This window comes from Centruroides vittatus, unplaced genomic scaffold (genome assembly GCF_030686945.1).
Source record: "Centruroides vittatus isolate TY-2023 unplaced genomic scaffold, ASM3068694v2 scaffold_576, whole genome shotgun sequence".
Taxonomy (NCBI): domain Eukaryota; kingdom Metazoa; phylum Arthropoda; class Arachnida; order Scorpiones; family Buthidae; genus Centruroides; species Centruroides vittatus.
This window is the reverse complement of record NW_027122713.1, coordinates 2,700,029-2,712,380: the sequence shown is the minus strand read 5'-3', so window position 1 is coordinate 2,712,380 and position 12,352 is coordinate 2,700,029. Positions and strand designations below refer to the sequence as shown.

Genomic DNA, 12,352 nt, shown 5'->3' with positions numbered 1-12,352 from the left:
TTAAAAATTCTTTCATAAAATCCGATGAATTTAATTAACACACAATAACTAGATCTGTTTAATAAAGATTAATAATTTTCCATTATAATTATGCAAATTAGATATAAAAAAGATCATCGCGCAAATTCTCCCGCGAACCATGGATGACTCTTACGTCATCTGGATTGAAGTTTCCTGCAAAATAGTGAAAATTTTTATATAATTATTTTACTAATCCAGTCAAATTTAAATAATATAAAATATCTAGATCTGTTTAATAAAGATTAGTAATGTGCTATCATTAATATGCAAATTAGATATGACAAAGATCACTGTGGGAAAATTCCCGCCAAGATAAAAATAGCTTTCGGTCACGTGATCACCAAGAAATACGCCTTAAATTTAATGTTTGTGTACAAATTAATACATTTTAACTAATGTCATCGTTTAAAATTTAATGTTTCTGTAAAAATTAGTAAATTGTAACAAATTTCATCAAAGACAACAGAATAATTTTCAGCTCATAAAAACTCTACAATAAATGATTATTTCTTCGAAAGACGTCGATATGCACGAATAAATAATAAATATACAATAATGCTTTTATCCATTTTAAGTGGATATTGTAAAAATTAAGCTATTTAATTTGTTTGGCTTTTATAATTTAGTTTCCGAATATTTTACTGTGAAATTCCATTCAGTAAACAGAAACAAAGTCAAGCTATTAATTATAAACAGGACAATAGAATAATTTTTACGTAAATTGAGTGAAAATACAGAAAAAAACAAATTATATCAAAGATGGGGACAAACAAGCTTACATCCCCAGAACAGAGCTTATAATTTGTTGTCAATTTCAGCCTGTTCCTACTTGGACTGTTTTATGTTGGTAAAAAGTTATTTTTTAAAATAAAAGTACATTGTTCTTAGTGAAGAAAGATAAAAGTATCGAAATATAATATTCAGAATTAAAAATATTGATGTATGTTCATATTAGAAATGTATATTTTTTTCCGATATTAGAAATAATATCACGAGAAAAACATTATATAAATGAAATACGGCCATAAACAATTTCTTTCTGTCAAATAAATTACGGATTAAACAGGTTTATTTAGAAAAATTCAATCGCGAATAACTGACTTTAAATATACAGAAGATAAAGTATGCTTATTATGTGATAGTATCTGCGTTTACAAATTAACAGAATTTTCCGTTTTTTTTACACATTATTATGCTATCATCTAGGAAACTATGTTTAATAATAAGACATACTACAGAAAGGGTAAGAAAGGAACGTCAGTCATTGTAACTAATGTATTATTGAAAATTTCATTTATATAGATAATTAATTTTATCAAGATACATTTCTCCAAAAGAAAATTATCGATATTTCTTGTAAATATAAGTAAATTTTATTATAATTTAGATAAAAACTCATTTTTTCCCCATGCATGGCTTCTTTCCCCTCCCTCTTACTCCTATACTTGGAACATTCCATTTCATAATTTGATGTAATAATAACGTTTGAAATGATTCTAAATAAAATATTGACACTTAAAGTAGGTTAATATATATTGTCACGAGTCTCAGGTGTATTCATAAAAATGTAATAATCTATACAATAATACTTTCTCACATGCTCCATGTGTTAAAGTTTGCAGCTGTAATTGAAGGTAATATATAAAGAAACAAAATGTTTATATTATCAATAGTTATAAAAGATATCTTATTTTCACGTAGAAAAACAAAATAAGACAGAAGAAACAGACAATCACACGATATCTCTATCCAGGACATTCTATAATTCATTTCAAATTTCTAATGTCGACATACATAAATATTTTTGTGTGTGTGAATATTATATTTCGATACTTTTATGTTTCTTCACTAAGAACATCTTAAAACATTAACTTTTTACCAACATAAAACAGTCCAAGTAGGAACAGGCTGAAATTGACAACAAATTATAAGCTCTGTTCTGGGGATGTAAGCTTGTTTGTCCCCATCTTTGATATAATTCGTTTTTTTCTGTATTTTCACTCAATTTACGTAAAAATTATTCTATTGTCCTGTTTATAATTAATAGCTGTCTTTGTTTCTGTTTACTGAATGGAATTTCACAGTAAAATATTCGGAAACTAAATTATAAAAGCCAAACAAATTAAATAGCTTAATTTTTACAATATCCACTTAAAATGGATAAAAGCATTATTGCATATTTATTATTTATTCGTGCATATCGACGTCTTTCGAAGAAATAATCATTTATTGTAGAGTTTTTATAAGCTGAAAATTATTCTGTTGTCTTTGATGAAATTTGTTACAATTTACTAATTTTTACAGAAACATTAAATTTTAAACGATGACATTAATTAAAATTTATTAATATGTACACAAATATTAAACTGTAGACATATTTCTTCGTATTTTTGGTGATCACGTGACCGAAAGCTATTTTTATCTTGGCGGGAATTTTCCCACAGTGATCTTTGTCATATCTAATTTGCATATTAGTGATAGTACATTACTAATCTTTATTAAACAGATCTAGACATTTTATATTATTTAAATTTGACTGGATTAGTAAAATAATTATATAAAAATTTTCAGTATTTTGCAGGAAAACTTCAATCCAGGTGACGTAAGAGTCATCCATGGTTCGCGGGAGAATTTGCGCGATGATCTTTTTTATATCTAATTTGCATAATTATAATGGAAAATTATTAATCTTTATTAAACAGATCTAGTTATTGTGTATTAATTAAATTCATCGGATTTTATGAAAGAATTTTTAAAAACTTTTAGCTTTTATTCAAAAACTTTTCGTCATGTGATGAAATTATTCACAGGTGCATTAAAATATGAATCAGTTCGTGGCAAAATTTTGTACAGTGCAGTCTGGTGTATCTGTGTTTCTGGTTTTTTCGAAGTTCACTGCGATAATTTTTTATTACGTGGATTCGTACATTTTGCGTTGTTTTTAACGGATAAAAGGTGGAAATTTTACACTGAATATAGAACTTGTATTTCAGAATATGCTACTTTACAAAAAGAAAAGTTGAAAATAATTTATTTTTCGACAATTTGGGAGAACTGACTTTTGGATATAACATATGGATATAAATGAAAGTATGTATTATTGAGCTACTAATTTATTTGTGTTTATGTGTATTGTTGTACTGCAACTTACTTTGTTTTACTACGTTAGAGAAAGTAGGTCACACATTGGATCGCTGACATTTATACAGAAAAATTTATACTTGAAGAATTTTGTTTTGATAATTATTGCCTAGGGTTTATGTCGAAAATATTTTTCATTTATATTTGTAATTACAGTTAATTCGAATAGTAATGGCGCTTAAATATTTATAGGATTAATTGAAGTTTTCGAATTTTGTTTGAGGAAACTGAGGAAGGCAAGAGTATCGACAGTTGTATAATGAACTGAATTTAAGTAAATTAGGTGACTTTGTATGTTTCGATGTAGTTTTTTATAATATTACGATATACGAACTTTCGATTTTGTAAATTGTATTATACTAAAAAATAAAGTTTTTCGTTATTCTCTTACTTAATGATGTATTTATAATGTTTCTGAATTAAATAATACTTATTAAATTGAAATCCAAGCTTTACAAAGTACTATGAATATTAGAGAAGACCGTTTTACTATAAACTACTACGTTTTACTACAGCTTACTCTAATGTTGATTCTACGAAAAGTATGTCAGACAAGGACCGTTAGACTAATGACGTAGGCTGTTTACTTTTTTCGGTTGCATCGGTGCTCTCCCGATAGCGTCATTTACAGAAGTCACACCTACTTTTTTCTGACGCGAGCCAATTAGGAATATTAATTTTTTTAACCAATCAGATGACGGCGGGAAATTTAAATTCGATTTATGTCGATAGATGGCCGTCTAAAATTTCATATTTATTTTAATTTTCTCTCTTTTATTGTAATTTCTCGAGAACTAAAGGATATTCCAAAACAAAGTTGGAGAACCCAACTACTCGTGAAAATTCTACGACTTCACGAAATGGTCCAGGTATTTTATAAGAATTTTTTAACGACTATAGTCGTCCTTCACCACTGCCACTCGATCGTCTTGGACGACTATTCTCGTCCTTCACTGTTAAGAGGTTAATTTAATGATAAATTAATTTTTCCCTTTTTTCTAAGGCGGCTCGCGCCGCCCCCTAGGCTTGCCGCCCGGGTGCCCCGCACCCTCTGCACCCCCGGGTCGGAACGGCCCTGATTTTAACGGCAAGCACGCGACTCCCGATCGCGATAGCGAGGCCGACTTAGCGGAGAGTGACGCGACTCCCTATCATCGCGCGATCGCCAGAAAAAAGTATGATAACTTTTTTATTTTTCGTCTCCGGTCCAAAAGTAGAGTATCGTTGAACTCGTCTCGGTCCCCTGAGTTCAGATATATACCCAAACACGAAATTCCATAGGGAGTAATCTATAGTATACCCTGGGTGAATTCTCGAAGGACATAGAAAAAACATTGTAAGCGCTAGTAAGGTAGAGAGTTTAATAAATAAAGTAGCCAGCAATGTAGCGCATAACACGATAATGCCTCGTATAAGCGGCCGGTTGGCTGAGCGGTTAAGCTGTCACAGCTTACCGCTCTGGGGGACCCGGGATGAAATCAGGATGGGCCGAAAAACGCCATGAATTGTCCGGGAAGTGGTCTTTTTTTTAAACTCTTTCCGCCCTGTGGGCACTAAGAGGCCTCTTTTAGTAGGCCCATTATGGGTTCGGCCAGGCCCACAATGGGGCGACCGGATGGTGAGGGACGGGGCCTGACATATCCGAACGGACCACCTATCCGGGGAGTGGTCAGTCCAGATAAGTTGTGCCCGTTTCTTACCAACCATTTGCCCCATTGTGGGCCAGGCCAAACCCATAACGGGCTTGCCGAAAGACCATTTTAGTGCCCACAGGACAAAGAGTTTTAAAAAAATCTCTCGTATAATAAATCATTTTTAAAATTTTTTAATCTTTAATTATACCTAATTAATTCTATTTTCGTTCGAAGCAATCGATTTTATAAACAAATCAAGAAAAGTTTAAATCAATTTAAAATATTAAAAAAATAAAATCGATTTCTAACACGAAATACGTCAGGTGGCGCCATGCATCCGATATTATCGTCTGTTTTGATGTGATGTTTAGCAGTTTCGATTCGCCTGTAAATAATGCTAAAATTTAAAAAAAAATAAATAAACTTTAGACATTTAATTTAAATGCATCAAAATGCTGACTGCCAACAGTAACAATAAATCAAGAATGAAGCACGTAGCATTAACATTACAGCAAAAAGTGGATTTAATTAAATTAGTGGAGAGTGGCATACCTAAAATTAAGATTGCTCGCCAGTTTAATATTGGAGAATCAACTGTACGTCGTATGGTGAAGAAAAGGAAAGAAATCCTTGAATGTTCTAACTTATGCTCAAGAAATATCAAGCAAAGCAAAACACCTGAAATTGATGAAAAGGTGTGGTCATGGTACAAACAAATGGAAAGTGAAGGCAAAGGTCCAGTCAGTGATGTGGCCATTATGAAAAAAGCTAGAAAATTACATAAAGAATTAAAACTAAAGAAATCTTGCAATTATTCGATGGTGTGGTTACAATGTTTTAAGTGGCGTTACGGAATTGATGGCGGAAGCGACAACGCAGTAACCTATGACGCGCAGACTTTTAACAAATTGCTTGAAAAATTAAGAAGTCAACACTTAAATAATGCAGAAGAGAGATATACTAAGGAAATTTTGGAAGTGATTTCTAAATATGAGGCCAAAGAACGAGCAAATAGATCAATGGCAAAAGTAAGGAAGTGCAAGTCAGGTGAGAAAGAGACAAATGAAGGTGTGGGCGACAAGAACAGAACGAAGAGGAAACACGTGTCACTGACTCTTAAAGAAAAAGTGGATATAATTAAATTATTGAAAAATGGTGTAGGCAAAAATAGGATTAGACTGCTGTTTAATATTGGAGAAACGACTCTACGTCGTATAATAAGAAATAAAGCAGCTATATGTGATTATGATGATAAATATAATAATTCTGAGCATTCGTTAAAATATATTAGATATAAAAATGCTCCAATTGATAAAAAAGTTTGGTCTTGGTATAAACAAATGAATGATGAAGGTAAAGGTCCAATCAGTGATATAACTATCATAAGGAAAGCTAAAGAATTGCATAAAAAATTGAAGCTGAAGAAAGAGTGTATTTATTCTGTGAGATGGTTGCAGCATTTCAAGTGGCGTTATGGAATCGTGGACATTAGAAAAGATGATAATGTAATTACATATGATGCACAAACTTTCAATAAATTACTTGAAGAATTTAAAATCAAAAATAAATTAAAAGAAAAAGAAACAAACACAAATACTGCAGAAGAATGTAAGGGAATATTTGAAAATAATATAGCAAATAAACAAGCAATTGTGTTAATAAAAAAAGTGACAAAAAATGATTTGGTGGAGAAGTATATTGATGATGATAGTGCAGAAAAATGTAGCAGTATGACAGATGAACAGATAAGTAATAATGTTATGGAAGAATGCAAAAATACAACAGAAATAGAAGTACAGGATGACAATATAGATGATGATAACACAAGAGAACAGATAAATAATGATGTGGGAAGATGTAGAAATGCAACAAAGAGACAGATAAACAATAATATATACACTAGGCTGAGGAAGAAGTATGTGGAAAAATTAAATCTTCGTCAAAAAGTGAATATAATTAAACTAGTGGAAAGTGGTATACCCATAAATAAAGTTGCTCATCATTTTAACCTTAGAGAATCAATTGTATCTCATATTATAAAACATAAAGGTGAAATTTTAGACTTTTATGCTAATAAATTTCATAATTTTGGATACTCACAGAAAAATATTAAACAGAAGAGAGTTCCAGAAGTTGATGAAAAAGTTTGGTCATGGTACAAAGAAATGAAAGCTAAAAGTGAGAACCCAATAGAAGATGCATTCATCATAAGGAAAGCAAAAGAATTCCATAAAGAAATGAAAATAAATAAAGTCTGTTTATATTCAATGGGCTGGTTAAATCATTTTAAATGGTATTATGACATTAAGGAATTTAAGATGCAAAATGAACACATCAAAGTTGTAAATGATATGCAGATATTTGATGAAATATGTGAAAAAGTTGTAACAGTTAATACATTAAGAGATAAACAATCAAGTAATGAAGAAGAGGCATTTATAGGCATTACAAAAGAATCAGAAGAAAAAGTTGATAGCAAGATAACTGAGAAAGATAATTTATTAGCAGCAGAATTAAAAGAAGGCACATCAGTAGATGAACAGATTAATGGTATGGATGATGATAAGATCAGCATACAGGAACAGAAAAATGATGAGAATCCAATAGATAAGGATACAATAGAAGAGCAGACAAGCTGTAATATTACAGAAGAACAGGTAAACAGTAATATTTTAAATGATATAAACATAGTAGAAAAACAGATAAATGATGACATCAGAATACAGGAACAGACAAATGACAAAATTATAAATGATAGTGATATTCAAGTAGAACATACAAATGATGATAGATATACAGCAAAAGGAAAGCGTGTATCTTTAACCCTTCAACAAAAATTGGAATTAATTAAATTGGTAGAAAGTGGTATACCAAAGAGTAAAATTGCTCGTCATTTTTGCATTGGAGAAACAACTCTACGTCGCATAGTAAGAAATAAGGCTAGAATTTTTGACTTTAATGCTAATAAGTGTAATTTAATGCATTTAAGAAAAAGTATTAAACTAAGTAGAGTTCCAACAGTTGATGAAAAAGTTTGGTCTTGGTACAAAAAAATGAAAGCAAAAGGTCCAGTCATGGGTAAATCTATAATTAAAAAGGCAATAGAACTCCATAAGAAAATGAAAATAAAAGAAGCATGTTCATACTCTGAAGGATGGTTGAAGCGTTTTAAGTGGCGTCATGGCATTAATGTTAAAAATAGAAATACAACTACTACAGATAATAGAAAGACATTTAATAAAATATTTGGAAAACTTAAAACTGAAAGTAATGTAAAAACCAAAGTAAAAAATATAAAGGAAAAAAATGCAGATTTGGCAGGAAACTGTGAAGAGACATCTGAGTATGATGTTCGAGGAAGAGAATCAGAGGACGATCTGAGATATAGTATGAAAGGTAGGAATAAAACAAAGAAGTATATGACATTAAACTTTCAACAAAAAATGGATATAATTAAATTAGTAGAAAATGGTATATCCAAAAATATGATTGCACACCATTTTAACATTGGAGAAACAACTGTACGTCGCATATTAAGAAATAAAGCTGTGATTCTTGAACATAATACTAGTGATTTGTGTTCAAGAAAAAGGATCAGTCATAACAAAGTTGATATGCTTTCTGAAGTTGATGAGAAACTTTGGTCATGGTACAAACAAATGGAAGCTAAAGGTAAAGGTCCACTCAGTGATATTTCCATCATAAGAAAAGCTAAAGAATTACATAAAAAATTGGAAATAAAGAAAGAATTTATTTATTCGCCAGCATGGTTGCAATCTTTCAAGATGTGCTATGGAATTATTAAGAACAGCAGCAAAAAAGATGAAGTTGTGCAGGATACAGAAAAATTTAATAAATTACTTGCAAAATTAAAAGGTAAACAAATAAATAATGCAGAAGACAGAAATGCATATATTACAGAAAAATTAGAAGTAACTGATGAATGTGAGGAAAAAGAAACAGAAAATAGATTAATAGCAAAAGTAACAAAAAATAAATCAAATGAGAAAGAGAAAAATCATGGTATAGGAGGTAGTGAGAACAGAACAAAGAGGAAACATGTCTCACTGACTCTTCAACAAAAAATGGATATAATTAAATTATTGAAAAGTGGTATGGATAAAAATAGGATTAGACTGCTGTTTAATATTGGAGAAACGACTCTACGTCGTCTAATAAGAAATAAAGCAATCATTTCTGATTATTTTAATAAATATAACTCTCCACATTCACAAAAATATATTCTATGTGATAGAGTTCCAACAGTTAATGAAAAAGTTTGGACTTGGTACAAAAAATTGGAAGCTGAAGGTAAGACATCAATTGATGATACAACTATTAAAAGAAAAGCAAAAGAATTTCATCGGAGAATGAAAATAAAGAAAGCATGTTCATATTCTGATGTTTGGTTGAGGCATTTCAAAAAGAATTACATTAATAATGCAAATAAGAACAACATAATTGTACATGATAGGCAGCCAAATAATGAAAGCTATCAAAAATATAAAACAGGAAATAAATTAAAAACAAAACGTATTAAAGATTTCGAAAAATCGTTTGAATACAGAGTAAGGGAGAGAGAGAGCAAGAATGCATCAATGGTAGACACGACTGAAAATGAATTAACAGAGGAAGAGCTAGATGGTGACATAGAAGAAAATACACAAAAGTTTAAAGAAACATTTGAACAGCTTGTGGCTAAAAATAAATTAACAGCAGAACAAATATACAGTGCATATGATAGTAGTTTGTTCTGGAATGTGTTACCCACAGCAACTTTAAGTTGCAAAAACAAAATGTCTTTTTTTACAGGAAATGAACAAAGTACAGAATGGATAACAGTATTATGCTGTGTTAATGCTGCCGGTACACATAAATGCAATTTGTTGATAGTTGCCAATAGCAAATTACTTCATCAAAGGCCTTTTAAAGGTATCAAGTATCTTCCAGTTCTCTTCAGAGCTCAAGGAAGTGCTTGTATGAATAAATGTACATTTAAGGATTGGTTTCATGATCATTTTGTTCTAGAAGTTAGGCATCACTTTAGACAAATTGGTCTACCACAAAACAGTAAAGCACTTTTACTGATAAATAATAGTCCAGCTTATACAAATAGTGATGAACTACAAAATGGAAATATTTTTACAATCTGTCTACCTTGTAATGTTAGCTCTTTAATTTTACCTGTAAATAATGGAATAATCCAAAACTTTAAACATCAGTATAGAACAGTTTATTTAGAAAGTCTTTGTAAGTATGACGGTTATCTTAACGACTACTTTGAAAATTATACAATAAAGACTGCCGTGTGGAAAGCCTCCGAAGCTTGGAATAATGTAAAGAAGTCAGATTTAAAGCAAGCCTGGAAACTACTTTGGCCTACCTTTGTAATATTTGATTCTGATGACGATAATGAAAATTTCTTAGGTTTCCCTTCTGAAGTTGATAAGAAAGAGAAATTAAAATTGAAATTACAGAATTATATTAGTAGTACAAAATCTTTAGAAGTTAAAAAGCTGTTGAAGTCTTACTTGTCTAAGGACAAATTTGATAAATGGTTCATGAATGATAAAGTTGTTACTACTGTAGAAGAGAGAAGAGAAGCAAAAAAAGTTAAAACAAATTCAGTTGTGTCTAAGAAAACTCAAAATAAAAAATTGAATGCAGACAATCAGATAAACTCAAATATTAGAACTAACAATAGTGGAAATGCCACAAGTACTACTATTTTGCCTAACAAAGTTCAAAATAAGAAAATAAACACAGATAATCAGACAAATAAATGTGTTGACTCAAATACAATTGAGAGTAATGAAGATAATCAAACAAATGAATGTGCTGACTTGAATATAGCTGAGAATAATAAAGATAACACACAAATTTCTGTTTCATTTAATGAAATTAAAAGTAATAATGAAACAAGTGTCGAAAATCTTAAAATAAATTGTATTGCTTCTCAAACTGAAACCACAAATAGTGAAAACATTGCAAAGACTCTTGTTTTACCTGGGAAAATCCAAGATAACCCAAATTCTGATAACAAAAATTACAACAATAATTGTATATTTTCAAATGAGAAAACAAGGAATAGGAAAGATGATGTAAAATCATCACATGAGGATACTCACAAGGACATATCTGTAGTTCAGTCTACAGTTCATGAACAGCTTAGAGAAACGGTTAAAACTGCAAATAATATATTAAACTCAAATAATGACAGTTCTAAAATTAGTTTTGAATCTGTCAAAGAATCTTTCGAAAATCTCATTGATTTTATGGAGAAGCAAAATCAGTATATTGCCGAAGTTTCAACAATAAGGAATTTGTATTCCGATTTCCTGAAACTGAAAGAAACTACATAAAACTTGTCATTTTTACAAATATTTAAATCACTGCCATGCAACAACCATTCCAGAATTGTATTATCTTCCCTTTTGAAGGTAGAATCATTCTTGAGTGGATTAACAAACAGATTAAAAATTTATTGATTTTATTTTTACACATTTTATAAAATATAATTATTATGATACAGCTGTATTTGTATATAATACAACTATTTAATATAAATTGTTTATTTAATATATCAAAACATAGATTATATAACAATATAATGAAATCTTTTTACTGTGAAGTTTGTTGAATCTTTATTCTTTTTTATATTTAATATATGAAGATATGAAAAAAGAAATTAATAGTACCCTTTAACATGCAAAATCATAGAAACTGAAGTAGACAACAAGTTACGAAATTGCAATTGTGTTATTTATAGGAGAAAATCCATAAAATTTTTACGTTTGTGAAAGTCGTTTATATGTATGTGAATATGTTTTGTTGAGTTCAGTCTCGGTGCATTGTATTGAAGATTTTATTCAGGTGATGTTTTAACACAGGTTTGTTAAATTTTTATTTTTTGTTTTATTTGCAATTATTATGTCGTAATTGTTACAAATAATATTAGCAAGAAACATTATACAAAAAGATTATTTGCAAAAATTTGGAAATAATAAATATAACTTTCAAAAAAAGAGAACTGTATTATTGAATATTGTATATTAATTTAATCAAGATAATGTAAAGAGTTATCTTTTACAGGTAATCATGTTCTGCCATCACGTTTACTACAAGGTGTCTGAAAAGTTACTGTGCAGTGAGAAATTTGTAATGACATTGAAGTTATGCTTACAGCATTGCATAGGAGATCGGTAAGTCTCATATGCAATGCTGCACATAGACCTAACCAAAGCTTTGTTTATTAAAACTTTACTTAAACCTTTTTCATTGCACAGTAACTTTTTGGATTTCCTATATATTCTTATCAATTTTATTTCTCCATTGTCCTCATTCTAGTGTTTTCATTTTTTTTTCTGCATCTCTGCTGCATTTTTTGCATACTCCTATTATGTTTATATTTATAGAATCATTATGATTGAATAAACTTTCTTACATGTGAGGTTGCAGACGAGGTCCGTAAATCACGAAATTAACGACGACTTGCGCACCGGAAGTTGCAGTATGGAAGTTACCGTATCAAGCATGTGAATACGCCTTGTTTATGG

General features: G+C 30.0%; 1 protein-coding gene across 1 annotated transcript; it reads left to right on the top strand.

The window, feature by feature from the left end:
* The first annotated feature begins 5,248 nt into the window (after positions 1-5,248).
* On the top strand, positions 5,249-11,158 carry LOC136989458 (putative leucine-rich repeat-containing protein DDB_G0290503). The gene has a single exon (XM_067287611.1). The coding sequence runs from the start codon at positions 5,249-5,251 to the stop codon at positions 11,156-11,158; it is 5,910 nt and encodes a 1,969-aa protein (XP_067143712.1).
* The last annotated feature ends 1,194 nt before the right edge of the window (positions 11,159-12,352 follow it).